Raw genomic sequence first — 17,516 nt, forward strand, 5'->3', positions numbered from 1 at the left:
TGCAATGGCACGATCTTGGCTCACCACAACCTCTGCCTCCCGGATTCAAGCGATTCTTCTGCCTCAGCCTCTGGAGTAGCTGGGATTACAGGCATGTGTCACCACGCCCAGTTAATTTTGTATTTTTAGTAGAGACGGGGTTTCTCCATGTTGGTCAGGCTGGTTTCGAACTCCCGACCTCAGGTGATCCGCCCGCCTTGGCCTCCCAAAGGGCTGGGATTACAGGTGTGAGCCACCGTGCCTGGCAGAATGATTGTATTTCAATACAGTGCTTGGTCTGATAATGTCTCCCTGCAATTTAGACAGCAAGTGAATGAGAGGTAGGGAAGGACTAAGCAGAAAATGTAAGTTAGTGTTTCAAAAAATGTGCTCCTCAGGACACTGGTGGAGGACATTGGTCTTGGGAGTATAAAGGATTTCTGATAAAATAAATTTGGGGAAATAACAACATATTGTCTCTTTAAGACTAAGGGAGTTCTGCTCTAAGAGAACCCATTTAACTTAGTTTAATCTACCATTTTCCAAACATTTGGCCGTGAAGCAAGGGATTTGAGGATAATTCCTAGTATAAATCATGGGTCATGTTCAGACTGGGTAGGAAGGGACACGCAGCCAGGAATGAGCTTATTAAGAAAAGCAAGTCACTTTGAGATCAAGATAGTAACTTAGAGAAAGGTAGGAAGTAGAATTCTATGGTTAAAGAGGAAACTTGAGTGTTTTAAAGTCCAGAGTTGGTTGTTTAGGCAGTAGTTTTGCCAAACTAGAGTGCAGGTGACTAAAATGCTGTGAAGGATGAAGGTTGTGTGTTGAGTTGGGTAGGCATTGACTAGGTTAAGACAAAAACTCTTCTAGGATGAGCTGAAGGGTAAATCTTGTGAGACACTGGAGAATATTGATTTGAAAGTAATTCGGTTTTAGAAAGGATACTGGGAAGAAAGTGGTATAACATATTTTGTGCTTCAAAGGAAAGGTTTGTTGAGCATTAAAGGAATCAAATGAACGATGATAAAATATAAGACTTACCAGCAGTAAGGAGATAGACATGCCACAAGGGAGGCCAGAACTGTTCTTAATTTCCAAAATTTCTTTGAAAATGTTCTCTCACAGTTCTTAAATGTATGCATTTTAAAATGTCACAACTATTTTAAATAAAATAATTATTTCTCATCACTTACAGTGTTAGATAAAGATACCATTTCAAGTCTTATCATCATGCAGGTTTTGAAGTTGCAAAATATAAGCAACTCATAACGGAATCAACAGTGTGTGCCAAATAAATTTTGCATGGAGAAATTGGCTTTTTAAGAGTTCAGGAATATTAAAGTACTTTTTTGACTTGGTTCTATCCATCACCTTGAGTGCTTATTTCAACAGTATTTGCTCTCTGGTACAATATTCACCCCTCTGAATATCTTCTTTCTCTTGTATTTTTGTAAGCTGCAAAATTTGCTAGTTTTTGCCACTTAGGAAAGGTTAGTGGAATTTGCCTGCATGTCTTGGAAAGTAGTATTTTTTATTTCTGTAGGTTATGAAGCATTTTATATGTAATAGTTGATCCTCTGAAATTTTAAAGTAAATTGAGCAAATATTAGCCTCATTTAACAGTTGTTAAACTGAGTCTGCCTATATGATTAGTCATACATTTTCTTCTAATTCATGTCTTAAAGACTCTTCTAATAAGGAGTTCTTTGCTGTAAGTCCTTTCAGGTTCTCAGTTCTCTGTGTAGATAAGTGGAAATTATTTCCTCAACATGGTATATACTACCTGAAGCATTCATTCTACCATCTGCAATTGGTTTAATCATTCTTATATATAAACTTTATTTAAAAAATCAGTAAGAAAGATGTCTTCTATGTAATTTTCTTGCTAACGTGGTCTTAAGGTAGATTTTGTTAAATTACAGTATGTTACAGATAAAAGGGGACCATATATCATTTAACTTAAATTGCTTATTTTATATAAGAAAATCTAAACCTTAGAAAGCTTAAATATCTTGCCTGGGGACTCATAGTTCTCAGTGACAGAGCTGGGGACTTGAAGTCAGATAATATAAGACAAATTCCAGTGCTTTTTCAACTATAGTTGTCATGTCTTTTAATGAATTTAATTAGAGCAAAATGTGGCTTTTGACTCTGAGGCCTAAGGTATTTATCATAATCTGGGTAGAAGGTTCCATTAATATGTTTTTTAAAAATTATTTTAGTAATAAAATTTATATCCAGGCACATGATGATTATTTTAATTTTAATTGAGTGAAAGGTGCAGCCACATTATTATTTAATTAGTTGCGTGTGTGAGGTCAGAATATTTTAACCCCTTGGTCCAATTAATCTTAATATAAGTATTACATGTATAAAATAACAATTCAAATAATACATACAGTTTGCATAACTAGGTAATCTTAACCTTATAGCAGTATACTTTCTATTATCTGGTGATAAAGAAAAAATGATTTTTTTTTACCCTAGACTCTTCAGATCAACTCAGTATGCCACTTAACTGATCAGCAGCAGTATTTCTTCATGCCTTGGAGATTAATAAGATAAATTTTGTTTTTAAGGTTTAGTAATTTACCATAGAGATAACCTTTAAGGTAAAAGAACATGACAAATTGATTTGTTTAAAATAATTACAAGAAAACTACATATTTTCAACTAATCAGCTTGGTTATCCTTAAATTATGACTTTTCTGTGTTAATTCTGGTATTTTTGCCCACTGATAACTCTTAAGCCCATTTTAATTGATAATTTTGCTTACTTCAAAATACAGTAAGAAGTATTTTTTACAGCAACTGACAACTTACCAATGAAACTAAAGAAAACATGACAATGTGAAGTTTCACAATTTAAATTATAGAAATTATTTTAAATTTAAAAAAAAAATTTAAGTTCTGGGATACATGTGCAGAATGTGCAGGTTTGTTACATAGGTATACATGTGCCATGGTTGTTTGTTGCACCCATCAGCCTGTCATCTAGGTTTTAAGCCCCACATGCATTAGATATTTGTCCTAATGCTCTCCCTCCTCTTGCCCCCTACGCCCTGACAGGCCCTGGTGTGTGATGTTCGCCTCCCTGTGTCCATGTGTTCTCATTGTTCACCTCCCACTTATGAATGAGAACATGTGGTGTTTGATTTTCTGTTCCTGTGTTAGTTTGCTGAGAATGATAGTTTCCAGCTTCATCCATGCCCCTGCAAAGGACATGAACTCATTCTTTTTTATGACTGCATAGTATTCCATGGTGGATATGTGCCACATTTTCTTCATCCAGTCTATCATTGATGGGCATTTGGGTTTGTTCTAAGTCTTTGCTATTGTAAATAGTGCTGCAGTAAGCATACGTGTGCATGTGTCTCTGTAGTAGAATGATTTATAATTCTTTGGGTATATATCCAGTAATGGGATTGCTGGGTCAAGTGGTATTTCTGGTTCTAGATCCTTGAGGAATCACCACACTGACTTCCACAATGGTTGAATTAATTTACACTCCCACCAACAATGTAAAAGTGTTCCTATTTCTCCACATCTTCTCCAGCATCTGTTGTTTCCTGACTTTTTAATGATCGCCATTCTAACTGGCATAAAATGATATTCTGTTTTAGAGAATGAAAGCGTTGTCAAAATTGGAGAATTGTTACCTTCCTACTGGGTAGAAGTTCCCTCCATAGGTCTTGACATCAACACACATGCACATGTTGTATTTTATCAATTACACTGCTATGCTCTATGACCAGCTAATATTAGAAGACATTATAAATTTATATATATGTTATATATATATATCTTTATTTTGGGTGAAGTAATTGCATTCTTTTCCAAAAAAGATTTCTTTGGGGTATAATTGCTTTTAAATTATCCCCAAATAGCATTATTTTAAAATGGGATTGTATGTGTTTATGCCTTATAGTGATAATAATTTTCTTTTTTAAAAAAATGTTTAAACATGTTTGATTGCTTGTGGAAATTAATGTCAAGAACTGGATTTTATTATATGGTAATATTCTGGTTGCTGTTATGTTTTAATTTTTTTGTATAAAAAATAAGAGATGATTTGGTTCTTAGATCTATTTAATAAGTAAGTAATAGAGATTATGTTAGCTTTATGAGAACAATAATTGTGTTATTCTGTCCTTGTGTTAATATTACTTAATGCATGCTTAGTATGTAGTTTTTCTATGTGCTGAATTTATTTTTCTCAATAGTTAATTTTTATAAGATTTTGCTTTGTCATCTATTTAACAAGTAGATAAGCAAATACACTTTTAAGTATAATATGTGGTGCTTTTTAATATTTTTTATTGATGAATTTTAAAATCATTCCTTATGTAAAAGAATACATGAAAACTATTAGCAAATTTAGTAGATTAGTTAGCATGTGATGTTACTTAGACCATCATTTTGAAGACATTCTTATCTAAATGAACCTAATGGTTTCCGTTTAGTAGCTCTGGATTGTTAGTGGACTTAAGTGATCCAGGTAAATGAGATGCTCTCCCTAAATAGCTTAGCTCCTGGTGTTGGAGAAGGACAAATCAGGCAAGTCTTAGCTTTGCTTTTGTAGTGTTGACTGCTTAACTGCCACCGCACAACATTGCCTCCATCTGAGATGACAAGTAGTCACTATCCACCAGTCAAATAGGGCAGTGGAGTAACAGGAAAATGAGAAAACAAAACAATTCTTCTGTTACTGTATTTGAATGCAATCTTATTAATATCTATTTTGGTTTGCCTGTTTAGTTCTCCGTGAACTCACTAAATGTCTTGGACCAGGTTATATGGAGTCATAATTGTACTTTTAAAAATTAGTTTGTTACTTCCAAAGGAAAATGTTTTTCTATTTGTCTTTCATATGATAAAAGAATTTCAGCATCTCTAAAATATTCAGCAGAAACTAAGGGGAAAATGTTACATGTTTAAGTATCATTTTTAGGAAATTACAGGTATGAAAACAAGTTTATGTTTGATATTTGGAAATAAAATAAAATGACAAAATGAATTATGTAGAGTCACAAAGAATGTAGTTTCTTTTTTTTTTTTCTTTTTAGTAATAACATTTGTTGTATTCAGGTACATGATAGTTATATTAATTTTGTTAATAACTGAGTGAAAGTTGTAGCTACCTCTTTATTTAATTTTGTTTGTAAGGTCAGAATATCTCCATTTACTAGTCCACTGACTCTTTATAAGTTGTATATGTAAAAAATAATAATTCATATGATACATGTAATTGCATAACTAGGTGATAGCATTGCACTTTCTGTTTGGTGATAAACAGAATAAGATTCCTTTTATTCTATATACTTCAAATCATTGGAGGAAGTCGCTGAACTGATCACTAATGGTATTTCTTCATGCCTTGGAAATTAATAAGATAAATTTTGTTCTTAAAATGTAGTAATTTACCATAGAGATAGCCTATAAGTTAAGAGAATATGACAAATTGATTTGCTTAAAGTAATTACAAGAAAATTGGATATTCCCAACAGTATTAGTTTGGATATCTTTAAGTCATGACTCTTGCATATTTATCTTGACCTTTTTCACCACTGATAACTAAGTATTATGCTCCTTTTAATAGATAATTTTGCTTATTTCAAAATGCAGTAAAACATTTTTCACAAAAACTGATAATTTACCTATAAAACTAAAAGATTAAAATGTGAAGTTTCACAATTTTAAGTTATAGAAATTATTTATTAAATTCCTTCCTGTTTTAGAGAATGGAGGTGTTGTCCAAGTTGGAGAATTGTTACCTTGCAAGATTTGTGGAAGAACATTCTTTCCAGTAGCATTAGTGAGTAGACTGATTTTGTACCTTTATGGTTTTACAGATCTGTAATTGTTCAATAATTCTGGTCGATTCTCATGGGAAGAACTTATGTGGAACAGTTTTTCAAGAGTTAATGGGTAATATTCTTTGTTCAAGGGTCTTGATTTCAGCTATGCCATTCTTCCAGAATGCTTTCTTTCCTTCAGAATTTGGTCTTCAGAACTCTTCTATTAAAGTTTAAAGTTATTCCTAGTTTTATGAGACTCTTACCAAAAACAAACAAAATCACAACAAACGAAATCAGATACCTTAGAAATAAGTAATTATTTGCAGATACAAAATAATATAATGTCTGGAATTTGCTTTATAGGACTTCAGGAAAAAATCAGGGATAGGTGAAACAAAATTGTTCAAATATTGGTAACTGTTGAAGCTGGGTGGTAAGTAGTAAAAGGGAATTAATTATCCTTTTTTGTCACCTCTTATGTTTGAAATGTTTCAAAGAAAAATATTTTTTCAATGTAAAAGTACACCTGAAATTTTTTATGCGTTCTTTAGATATGTTAGCGACTTAGTAAGTACAAATAAAAACGCTTTTAACTAATCTTAATAAAAATTACCTAATTAAATAGGGAATAATAAAAATTATGCCTATGTACCTTACATATTTTAATTTCAAACACAAATACACATTTATTAATACTTTGATGTAAGACAGGATTTTTCTGTGAATGTGGATCTGCTGATTAAAGTTCTGCCCTATTCCGCTGTACATCCTCTTACCTTTTCTAGTTTGTTTGTTTAAAGCAAAGTGAGGAATTAATGATCCAAAATGTCCTTCTGACTGTAAGAACCTTTTAAATAATGATGGCTTTTTTGTAATCTTTTAAAAACATCTTGTCCACACATTCAATGATTTTTTTTCTTATCAATTTATTATTTTTCAGAGTGTTCAGCTGAATTTCACAGCAAAAAAAAAAAAAAAAAAGCCTTTTTCTGCTCTCTTTTATGTGGTATTTAACTTAATAATGTTATAACAACTAAAACTTGAGTTATGTTGGGAAACAAGCACCACATACACTTGACATATATAACTTAATAAGGAACATATATACGTGGGTCCACTAGGTAGTCATCTGCTATCCTCATTTAAAAAAAAAATACTTAAGAGCTATAATTATAGTGCTTGTTTGTTGAAATGAAAACTGAAAATAAGTATGTAAAGCAGTTGATTGCTAATTGTGTACTGAAAGCCTAAGAGCCTCCAAGACACCAAATAATCCAGTTTTGAGGTTTTGTTTTTCCCAGAGAAAGTTTGACAGTTCTACCTTCTTTAGTGTTTATGAAAGTACAAAAGAAAAAAGTGTATTTAGTGTACCGATGTCATCAGTCATCGTGGTTAATATATTGGAGGGAAAATGTTTATCCAGTTGGTTTACTGGAGGTCATTTAAGACAGCTTCCATTCTAATGTCCCTAAACTGAATAACTGAATAAATGAATGAATGGACAACTCCATAAAAACAAACAAACAAACAAAAAACCTGTAGGAGTTTTAAACACTAGATAGCTCAAGAAAAATCCTAGGTGAAGAAAACTGCTAAATTTGAGTTCCAGAAGGGAGGAAAAGAATTAGTATGAGGGAAGGACACAAATCAGACCACCTGTCCTATTAGTTTGTGTTAACTTTATATTAGCATACTACTATTATGTTAACTTTAGTAATCCAAACTACTACTCTTACGTTAACTTTTGTAATCCTAAAACTAATGTATTCTTTGTATTTTCTTTTTCTAGTATCTATGTTCAAGTATTTAATGGAGACTTTTTTTTTTTTTTCTCCCAGTGTAGTAATTTTGACTTTGTTACTTTTTCTTAGTGTTACAGGACAGAGAAATATGTTACAGGAAAAGGGTCCCAATGGAGACCCTAAAAGAGAGTTTTTGGATTTTGCACACGAGTTGAGGGCGAGTTCGCAGTGCAAAGTGAAAGCAAGTTTTTTAAGAAAGTGATGAAAGAACTGGTACTCTATAGACAGAGCAGCCCTGAGGGCTGCTGGTTGCCCATTTTTATGGTTATTTCTTGATGATATGCTAAACAAGGGGTGGATTATTCATGCCTCCACTTTTTAAAACATATAGGGTAAGTTCCTGATGTTACCATGGCATTTGTAAACTGTCATGGCACTGGTGGGAGTGTAGCAGTGAGGCTGACCAGAGGTCACTCTCGTCACCATTGTGCTTTTGGTGGGTTTTGTCTGGTTCCTTTACTGCAACCTATTTTATTAGAAAGATCTTTATGACCTGTATTTTGTGCTGATCTCCTATCTTATCCTGTGACTTAGAATGCCGTAACCATCTGGGAATGCAGCCCAGTAGGTTTCAGCCTCATTTTACCCAGCTCCTGTTTAAGACGGAATTGCTCTGGTTCACACACTTCTGACATTAGTAATGTACAAACTAGGAGAAGAATATTAAATAACTTAATGAAATGTTAGAATAGTGTTTATAATTTTTTTTTTTTTTTAACGAGAAAGATAACTTAGAGCATGCATTATACATACCTTTTACAACTTAACTTTTGGTTAAGGCAAGGTGTATCTTATTTATTTATTATTTTGTATTCAGATTTTTCATTTGGCCTCAGATTTTTAAACTGGTCTCAATGTAAATAAAGTTCTCTAGTCTTACCTTCTGTAGAAAAGATAATGATAGGCTACATTTCTTTTTCTTAACAGAAAAAACATGGACCTATTTGCCAGAAAACTGCTACTAAAAAACGGAAGACTTTTGATTCAAGCAGACAGAGAGCTGAAGGAACTGATATTCCAACAGTGAAACCTCTAAAACCAAGGGTAACTATATAACCTTTTGAACAGTATGAACCTTAGTGTTATGTATGTTGAAAAATATTATATTATCTGTTACATTAAGATTAAGAATAAGCACAATTATCTGCTACATTAAGATTAAAGAATAAATACAATTATATGTTTAGAAATTATCAGAAGCTTATAAAACAAATTTTATTTTAAACAATAAGCTTTTAAACTTCAAAGGAGAGACCGAGGTGTGGTCTCAAACTCCATCAATTACAGTGAGATTTTTGTAGCATTGGAGAGCCAATTGCTGTCCCAGATTCTTTTCAAGTCATTATTAAAAGCTTTCAGTATAACTTGTTCTTATTTATTACATCTTCTACCATTATGATAATCTCTACATCCAGAAAGTTAAGCAATTATTTACAGACATTTTAGCATAACAGATACTGCTTATTTTGACATATTGATTGCCAGGATTTGTAATCTGTATAATGTTTCTAAGGAAAAGTTTTATCAGTTGTTCAGTGTCCAGATATAGTTATTGTCAGTTTATTTTCTTTCTTGAAACCAAAGCAATGAACCTATTGTGATAATCTCTCCTTAATATCTGTCATATATTATAGTAATCCCTTGGTATTTGTGGGAGATTGGTTCCAGGACCCGCCTCTGATGTCAGTATCTGTGGATACTCAAACTCCTTATGGCATAATACTTATGCACATCCTCCCATATACTTTATGTCTAGATTACCTAGAATTTAATGCAATGTAAATAGTTGTTGAATTGTGTCTTTAATGTTTGTTACTTTTTATTGTTACATGGTTGTTTACTTTTTTCCTGAATGTTTCTGTTCATGGTTGGTTGAATCCATGGATGCGCAAGCCATGAATGTGGATCCCATGAGTAGTAAGGGCCAACTACGTATTGCTAGGAGTAAATTACTTATGTACTTATTCAGCATAGTTGTGAAGCATCGTTTGAGTGAAATGGTCTAAGCTAAGTACCTGATTGAATAGGTTTTTGAAACAAAATCCTACTGTTAATGATAATAACTTCTTCCAGTGGTATAAGAACATTTTTCTATGGGGAAATTAATCTTACTAATAAAAAATCATTTGATGATAGAAAAATTAGATGTTCATTTTTATTTTTACTGTGAACATTTAAAGTAAGGATGGTAAGGTTTGAATAAACTACATAAATCAATATATGACGTTTTTCTTAGGTACCTGCTACCTATATTAGCCTTAACTTGCTTTGGTAGATAAAATTGCCAAATCTTTGGAGGCAGTACAATATAGTGCATGCTAAATTGGCTCAAGAATCATACTGTCTGAATTTAACCTTCACTTTGCTACATACCGTATTATTCTGAGCAAGTTATTTATTGTAATTATGCTTCTGTTCTCTGTAAAATGGTGATAGTAGTAGTATTTATCTTGTGTGGTTATTGTAGGGATTACATAAGATTATCCATGGTGATTTCAATGAATATTAGTCATCCTGTTTCTTTTATAAGGAATTGGGGTTGTAAACTTAAAAACTGAATCATAGGAAAAAGCAAAGTGAAAGCCATTGCTTTGAATTAAGTGTTCATTGCCCTGTTACCTAAAACTGTGGCCCACAGAGCAGTAATAGCGGCAGTATTTGGGAACTTGTTAGACATGCAGAATCTCAGCCTCCTCCCAAACATACTGAATTAGAATCATTTTAAGAACATCCTTGGGTGAGTCATATGCATATTAAAGTTTGAGAAGCAGTGTCTTAGAAGCTTTGTATGTTGTAAGTGTAGTTCTTAATATATTTACCTGTATCAAGAAAATCCTACAAAATCATAAGCAGAGTGGGCAAAGCAAATACAAACTTCATTTTTGGAAAAACAAAAGGTAGGCATAATTCATAGATTACCAAATATACGTAAGGACTGCCCCAAAGCAGTTGAAATCCAGGAGAAATTACCCATAAGAGGAGGTATAGGAAATTGCTTGGGGGCCTGTGGCTGGATTCTGGAAAGATTTCCAGAATCTACCTTAAAGGTGAGGGGTTTCCTCATCTTAAAAGTGATTCCTTAAAGGTGAGAGATCTTATCAGATAGTATCTTTATCTATTGTTTAGTACAACCAAGGCAGAAACTGGGAGGAGCTGAAGGAATTTGGATAGCTACCAGCTGGAATGAGCAGGGCTGAAATTGTATAAAAGCCAGGAGGGAGAGAATGGTGGGAGTGGAATAGATTGTTGAGGAGGCCTAGTATCAGAGGCCCTTAGAAAACATTAGTGAAAATGCCTTTCCTGAAGATGAACGGCCTGACCTAAAAGGCTCTGACCTTTTTTTTTTTTTTTGAAGTGGTTCTCATAGGATCTGAGGGAAGCAGGGTGTAAGTATACAGACGCCTTATTTGCAGGAACTAGTCTGAATCTGTTGCAATAGAGAGGAGAGCTGCTGGTTTGTATAGCTACCCTGGGCCTCTCCTCCCAAAAACTTCTTGCAAATAGCTGAACCAGGAAATCTATGCTGAATAGTAGAAATGAATAATAGAAGTGATGAATAATAGAAAGTATATTAGCTCAGCATTGAAAAAAGATGCTATGAGATAAAAGGTAGAAAAAAACAGCAAAACTTGCCAGTAGATGAGTAATAATCATAGAGCAGATGAATGTTATGATCAGATATTTTGCTATAAAATAAGAAACTTTAAAAAGTCAGTAATCTCAAACATCTAAATTTGCTGACATTTAAGATTTTTGCGTTTATATTAATTAGAAAAGTAGGTATGTAATTCTTCTTTTTGTCAGAGTTTTGCTGCTCTCAGAACAGTATCTGGAAAGTTGTTTCGTTGTTTTCTATTCTCTGAATTATATGTCTACAAAAAGTAAAAATTAAAGGCAGCTGAGCCAGGAGGTTTCTTTGTGGGAAGGAAAATATTTTCTAAGATAAATATGACTATTTTGATTTTATATTTGTTCTGGTATCTGTTTTGTTGTGTTTTCCAAGGACATTGCCCATTTTGTCATAATTATCAAATTTATTGGCATACAGTTTCTTTATAGTATCTTCTTGTCTTTCTCATATTTGTGTATTATTTTTCATTCCTTAATAATTTGAGTTCTCTTTTTTCCTTTTTGTTTCTTTCTTTTCTTTTTTCTTTTCTTTTTTTTTTTTTTGAGACAGAGATCTTACTATGTTGACCAGGCTGGTGTTGAACTCTTGGCCTCAGGTGATTTCTCCCACTTTTACCTCGCAAAATGTTGGGATTACAGGCATGAGACATCATACCCAACCATCTTTTAAAGTACCATCTTTTGACTTTGTGGATTCAACACGTAATTCTTGATTTTAAAAATATAGACATAATAGGAATAGTTGGATATCTCAATAATATTACAAAACAAATCTCTGTAGCATGTGAGCCAGCATCATGTTTAGTGGAGGACACTAGAGGCAGTTCCCATTAAATCAAGGAGAAGGTTAAACTGTAACCAGTAAGTGCCAGCTGATACAGTTAGATAAGAAGAAGAAATTAGACGCCTAGATGTATTAGTCCATTTTCCTACTGCTATTAAGAAATACTGGAGACTGGGTAATTTATAAAGAAAAAGAGGTTTAATGGACTCACAGTTCTATGTGGCTGGGGAGGCCTTACATCATGGTGGAAGGTGAAGAAGGAACAGTCACATCTTCCATGACAGCAGACAAAAGCACGTGTGCAGGGAAACTTCCCTTTTTAATAAAACCATCAGATCTTGCAAGAATTATTCACTATCACAAGCACAACACAGGAAAAACCTGCCCCCGTGATTCAGTTACTTCCTAACGGGTTCCTCCCACAACCTGTGGGGGATTATGAGAACTACAATTCAAGATGAGATTTGTATGGGGACACCGCCAAACCATATAATTCTGTCCCTGGCCACTCCCAAATTTCACGTCCTCACATTTCAAAACCAATCATGCCTTCCCAACAGTCCCCAAAGTTTGGCTTAACTCATTTCAGGATTAAGTCTAAAGTCCACAATTCAAAGTCTCATCTGAGACAAGGCAAGTTTCTTCTGCCTGTAGTCTCTAAAATCAAAAACAAGTTAGTTACTTCCTAGATACAACAGGGATACAGGCATTGGGTAAATACACCCATTCTAAATCAGAGAAACTGGCCAAAACAAAGGGGTCACAGGCTCCATGCAAGTCTGAAATCCATTAGGGCGGTCATTAAACCTTAAAGCTCTGAAACTTTGACTCCGTGTCTCACATCCAGGTCATGCTGGTTCTAAAGGTGGGCTCCCATGGCCTTGGGCAGGGACTCCAATCTCATATTTCCCTTCTGCAGTGCCCTAGCAGAGGTTCTCCATGAGAGCCCCACCCCTGCAGCAAACTTCTTCCTGGACATCCAGGTGTTTCCATACATTCTCTGAAATCTAGGCAGAGGTTCCCAAACCTCAACTCTTGATTTCTATGCACCTGCAGGCTCAACACCATGTGGAAGCTGCCAAAGCTTGTGGCTTGCACCTCTGGAAGCCATGGCTCTACTTGTACCTTTGTCCCTTTTAGCCATGCTTAGAGCAACTGGGACGCAGGGCACCGAGTCCCTAGGCTGCACACAGTAGGGGGACCCTTGACCTGGCCTAGGAAATAATTTTTCCCTTCTAGGCCTCTGAACCTGTGATGGGAGGGGCTGCCATGAAGGTCTCTGATGTGCCCTGGAGACATTTTCCCCTTTGTCTTGGTGATTAATATTCCATTCCTTATTACTTATACAAATTTCTGCAGCAGGCACGAATCTCTCCCCAGAAAATGGTTTTCTTTTCTATTACATTGTTAGACTGTAAATTTTCCAAACTTGTATGTTCTGCTTCCTCTTGAATGCTTTGCTCCCCAGAAATTTCTCCCACCAGAAACCCTAAATCATCTTTCCCAAGTTTAAAGCCACAGATCTCTATGGCAAGAGCAAAACACTGCCAGTCTCTTTGCTAAAGCATAACAGGAGTCACCTTTGCTCCATTTCCCAACAAGTTCTTCATCTCCATCTGTGATCACCTTAGCCTGGACTTTGTTGTCCATATCACTATTAGCATTTTGGTCAGATCCATTCAACAAGTTTCTAGGAAGTTCCAGACTTTCCCACTTTTTTCTCTCTTCTTCTGATCCCTCCAAACTGTTTCAGCCTCTGTTTGTTACCCAGTTCCAAAGTTGCTTACACATTTTGGGTTATCTTAATAGCAGTACCCCACTCCACCAGTACCAACTTACTGTATTCGTCCATTTTTGTACTGCTATGAAGAAATGCCTGAGACTGGGCAATTTATAAAGAAAAAGAGGTTTAACGGACTCACAGTTTCACATGTCTGGGGAGGCCTCACAATCATGGTGGAAGGTGAAGAAGGATCAAAGGCACATCTTACATGATGGCAGGCAAGAGCGTGTGTGCAGGGCATCTGCCCTTTGTAAAACCATCAGATCTCATGAGACTTATTCACTGTCATGAGAACGGCACAGGGAAAACATGCCCCCGTGATTCAATTACCTCCCACCGAGTACCCCCCATAACACGTGGGGATTATGAAAGCTACAATTCAAGATGAGATTTGGGTGGGGCACAGCCAAACTATATCAATAGATGTTTGAAAAGACTAGGTAAAACCATCATTATTAGAAGATATGATATACCTGGAAAACCCAAGAGAATTAAGTGAGAAATTACTACAAACAATAGGAGTAAAGGGAAGTAATGTGGTAGGTTACTATGCAAAAATTACTAAGCTTCATATACTCAGCAAACAGGCTCTTGAGACATAACAATGAGGAAAGGACCCTCTGCAAAAGAGCAACACAAGGTATGAAATACTTAGGAGTAAACTTTGTAATAAAAATACAAGACTTTCACAAAGAAAAAAAAATACTACTGAAAGATAAAAATGAACTGGTTTTCAAATGGAAATATATCCCATATTCTTGTATCGGTAGGTTCAACCTAATAAAGATTTTAAGTTTCTCAACTTGTTTATAAATGTGATTCTTAATTTTTAAAAATTATACAAGTTGATTCAAAAGTTTACCTGGAAAAATTTATATACGTGAATAACTAGGAAAATATTTAAAAAGCTTAATAAAATATTACCCTATCAGATATTAAAATACATTGTCTCAATATTGAAGAAAATACTGGTGCTAACACAGGATAATCAGAACCGTGGAACAGAAGAGAAAGTTCAGAAATACACCCAAATTCAGAAAGGAATTTAGTGTATTATACAGGTGTTATTTCAATTCTGTTGGTGGAGGGAAACAGGGAGGGGAGAGCCACTAAAGGACAGGAAAAGTTCATAGCCATGTAAAAAAAAAAAAAAAAGCAAAATGTGATTCAATTTGTCACTCCACACACAGCAGGATAATTTCCACATGAATAAAAGATTTAAGAAATTTTAATTGATACTGGAAGTTGTAGACTTCCAGTAAACATGGGAAAATTTTATTTTTTCTTGGTGTGAGGTTGCACCTGGCTAATGCAGATCCAGAGGCCATAAAAGATTAGTAAATTAAACTGTAATTAAAAAATAAGTATACATAGTAAAAAATGATCCATAGACAAGGTCAAAAGACCTTTTTAAATTGTTGATGGGAGGGAGGGAATAGTTTCCTATAAAAAATTACTTGAAATTATTACATTAAAGGCCAGTAACTCAATGAGTAAGTTGATGAGGAATATAAATAGTCCACAGTAAAGGCAATACATTAAATGATTCTTAACAATTTAAAAAAGTGCCCAGTCTCAATCATTATAAGAGAAAATCCAATTAAATACAGAAAGTAAGGATTATTTTTCATGTTTCTAATTGATTCAAAAGACAAATGATAGATAATATACTCTGTTAGAGGATCTATGGGAAAACAGGGAAATACACTGTCTTAGTCTCGTTTCTGTTGCTGTAATAGAATACCACAAACAGGGTAATTTGTAAAGAAAATAAGTGTATCTCTCACAGTTCTGGAGGTTAGGAAGTCCAGGAGCATAGTGCTGGCATCTGGCAAGGGCCTTCTTGCTGCATAATCCCATGATGGAAGGGCAGGTGTGCCTGTGAAACAGAGAAAATGGGGTCCAAACTCACTCTTTTATCAGGAACCCACACCCTCAATAACTAACCTGCTACTGGGGTAATGGCATTAATCCATCATGAGGGCAGAATCATAATGACTTAATCACCTTTCAGATGTCCCCACTTTGTAATACTGTTATAATATTAATTACATTTTAGCATGAGTTTTGGAGGGAACATTCAACCACAGCAACAGTCTTAGTGGCAGGATGAATGGATGTAACACCTACAGAAGGCATTTTAGCAGTGTCTTTTGCAATGAGAACTGCATGAAGAAATTGAATATAAAATTGCAATGTAGTTGCATAAAGTTTCTCTTTAAAATTATAAATTTGAGAAGGATATCATTTAAGGACTCCTGATAAGAGAACATTTAAAATGATATGGCATTATCTGATATTTTATTTCAATATACTAAAAAGATACTGTTTGTTTATGTATTTATTTACTTATAGCCAGAACCACCAAAGAAACCATCTAATTGGAGAAGAAAACATGAAGAATTCATTGCTACCATAAGAGCAGCTAAAGGCCTTGATCAGGCCCTCAAAGAGGGTGGCAAACTTCCTCCTCCTCCTCCACCTTCTTACGATCCTGGTATATGGAATATTGTTGACAGAAATGTTCATGTGGGAAGAAAATAATGATAGAGTTTTTATGAATTTTAACTTGTTAAGCTTAACTTACAATCATGGAGTTTTATGAAGCATAATCTTTAAATGATTTGGTGTAAAACAGTGGTGGTAATCTAGTCATGTAGGCTTATAAAGACATTAATTTGGAACACGGAAGTGTATTATGTTTTTATTTTAATACTTTTATTTAAGCATAAGGCATTATATCATTTAAAAATTATTATGGTAACTATTACATGTGAGCATTACAGCAAATATTTTAACCATGCTCACTGCGAATTGAAATGTAGTCATTCAGTAGGAGTCATATAATTTTGTTGCCTGGTTCCTTGGTATCTTCTCATCTGGGATTGATAGAAAAAAAATCGTAACTTTCCTAAAATGTATAATTCATGTGGCTCGACTACATTTATGCCTTAAATTTGTATATTGTTAATTTTTTTTCATTGAGCATGTAAAAGTTGCTTGATTCGTTGTTACTAAAAGCAAAGCAAGATTTTTGCAACCCTGTATGAGATACTGAGATACCAGAGCCTCCAGTGGCCTAATGGATAAGGCATTGGCCTCCTTAACGCTTGGGCTTTGAGATGCTGAGATACCGAAAGACTTAAAGTGACAAAGGTGACACTTTGACATTTGTTATTAGAGCAGCCTAAAGAGGTTGTTAATGTAACAGGGTAGCCACATTAATATTATGTTAGTACTCTAGATCGGGATTTATTTTCTAACAAAGAGAAAGTTCTTTAGCAAATCTAGATATGATCGTTTTTGACATTTTACTATAGAGGAGAGATATAGTATATTTACAGATATAATAAATATCTTAGATTTTATATGCCATAAGGTTTCTGTTGCAACAAATAAACTATAGACAAATATATAAATGAATGAGCATGGCTGTGTTTCTGTAAAACTTCATTTACAAAGACAGGCTCCAGGCAGGCTGGATTTGGCCCGTGGGCCATACTTTGTGAAACCCTGTTCTAGAGTATTAATAATTAACTTATATGAATGAATGTTTCTGGTATGCTTCAACTGATCCTGGGTCTCTTTTAATACTACCTTTATTTTCTTCATGAACTTGAGTTTTCTCTGTGCTTTGAAGATATTTAGATATTGTGTCTTACTCTACATAGCTACATTTCTCATGTCTAATATAAGAGAGTGAGAGGGTACCAGTTCTTCAGGATCATTTGGGCTTT

The 17,516-nt window shown here is 34.4% G+C and overlaps 1 protein-coding gene across 2 annotated transcripts in view; it reads left to right on the forward strand.

The window, feature by feature from the left end:
- ZC2HC1A (zinc finger C2HC-type containing 1A) overlaps positions 1-17,516 on the forward strand; it is a 52,901-nt gene that overhangs the window by 4,009 nt on the left and 31,376 nt on the right. For both annotated transcript variants that reach the window (XM_003902890.4, XM_003902889.4), the window contains exons 2-4: positions 5,721-5,797; positions 8,510-8,626; positions 16,135-16,276. In XM_003902890.4, coding sequence (XP_003902939.1) covers positions 5,721-5,797; positions 8,510-8,626; positions 16,135-16,276 — 336 coding nt within the window. The remainder of the gene's footprint in view (positions 1-5,720; positions 5,798-8,509; positions 8,627-16,134; positions 16,277-17,516) is intronic.

This window comes from Papio anubis, chromosome 8 (genome assembly GCF_008728515.1).
Source record: "Papio anubis isolate 15944 chromosome 8, Panubis1.0, whole genome shotgun sequence".
Classification (NCBI taxonomy): domain Eukaryota; kingdom Metazoa; phylum Chordata; class Mammalia; order Primates; family Cercopithecidae; genus Papio; species Papio anubis.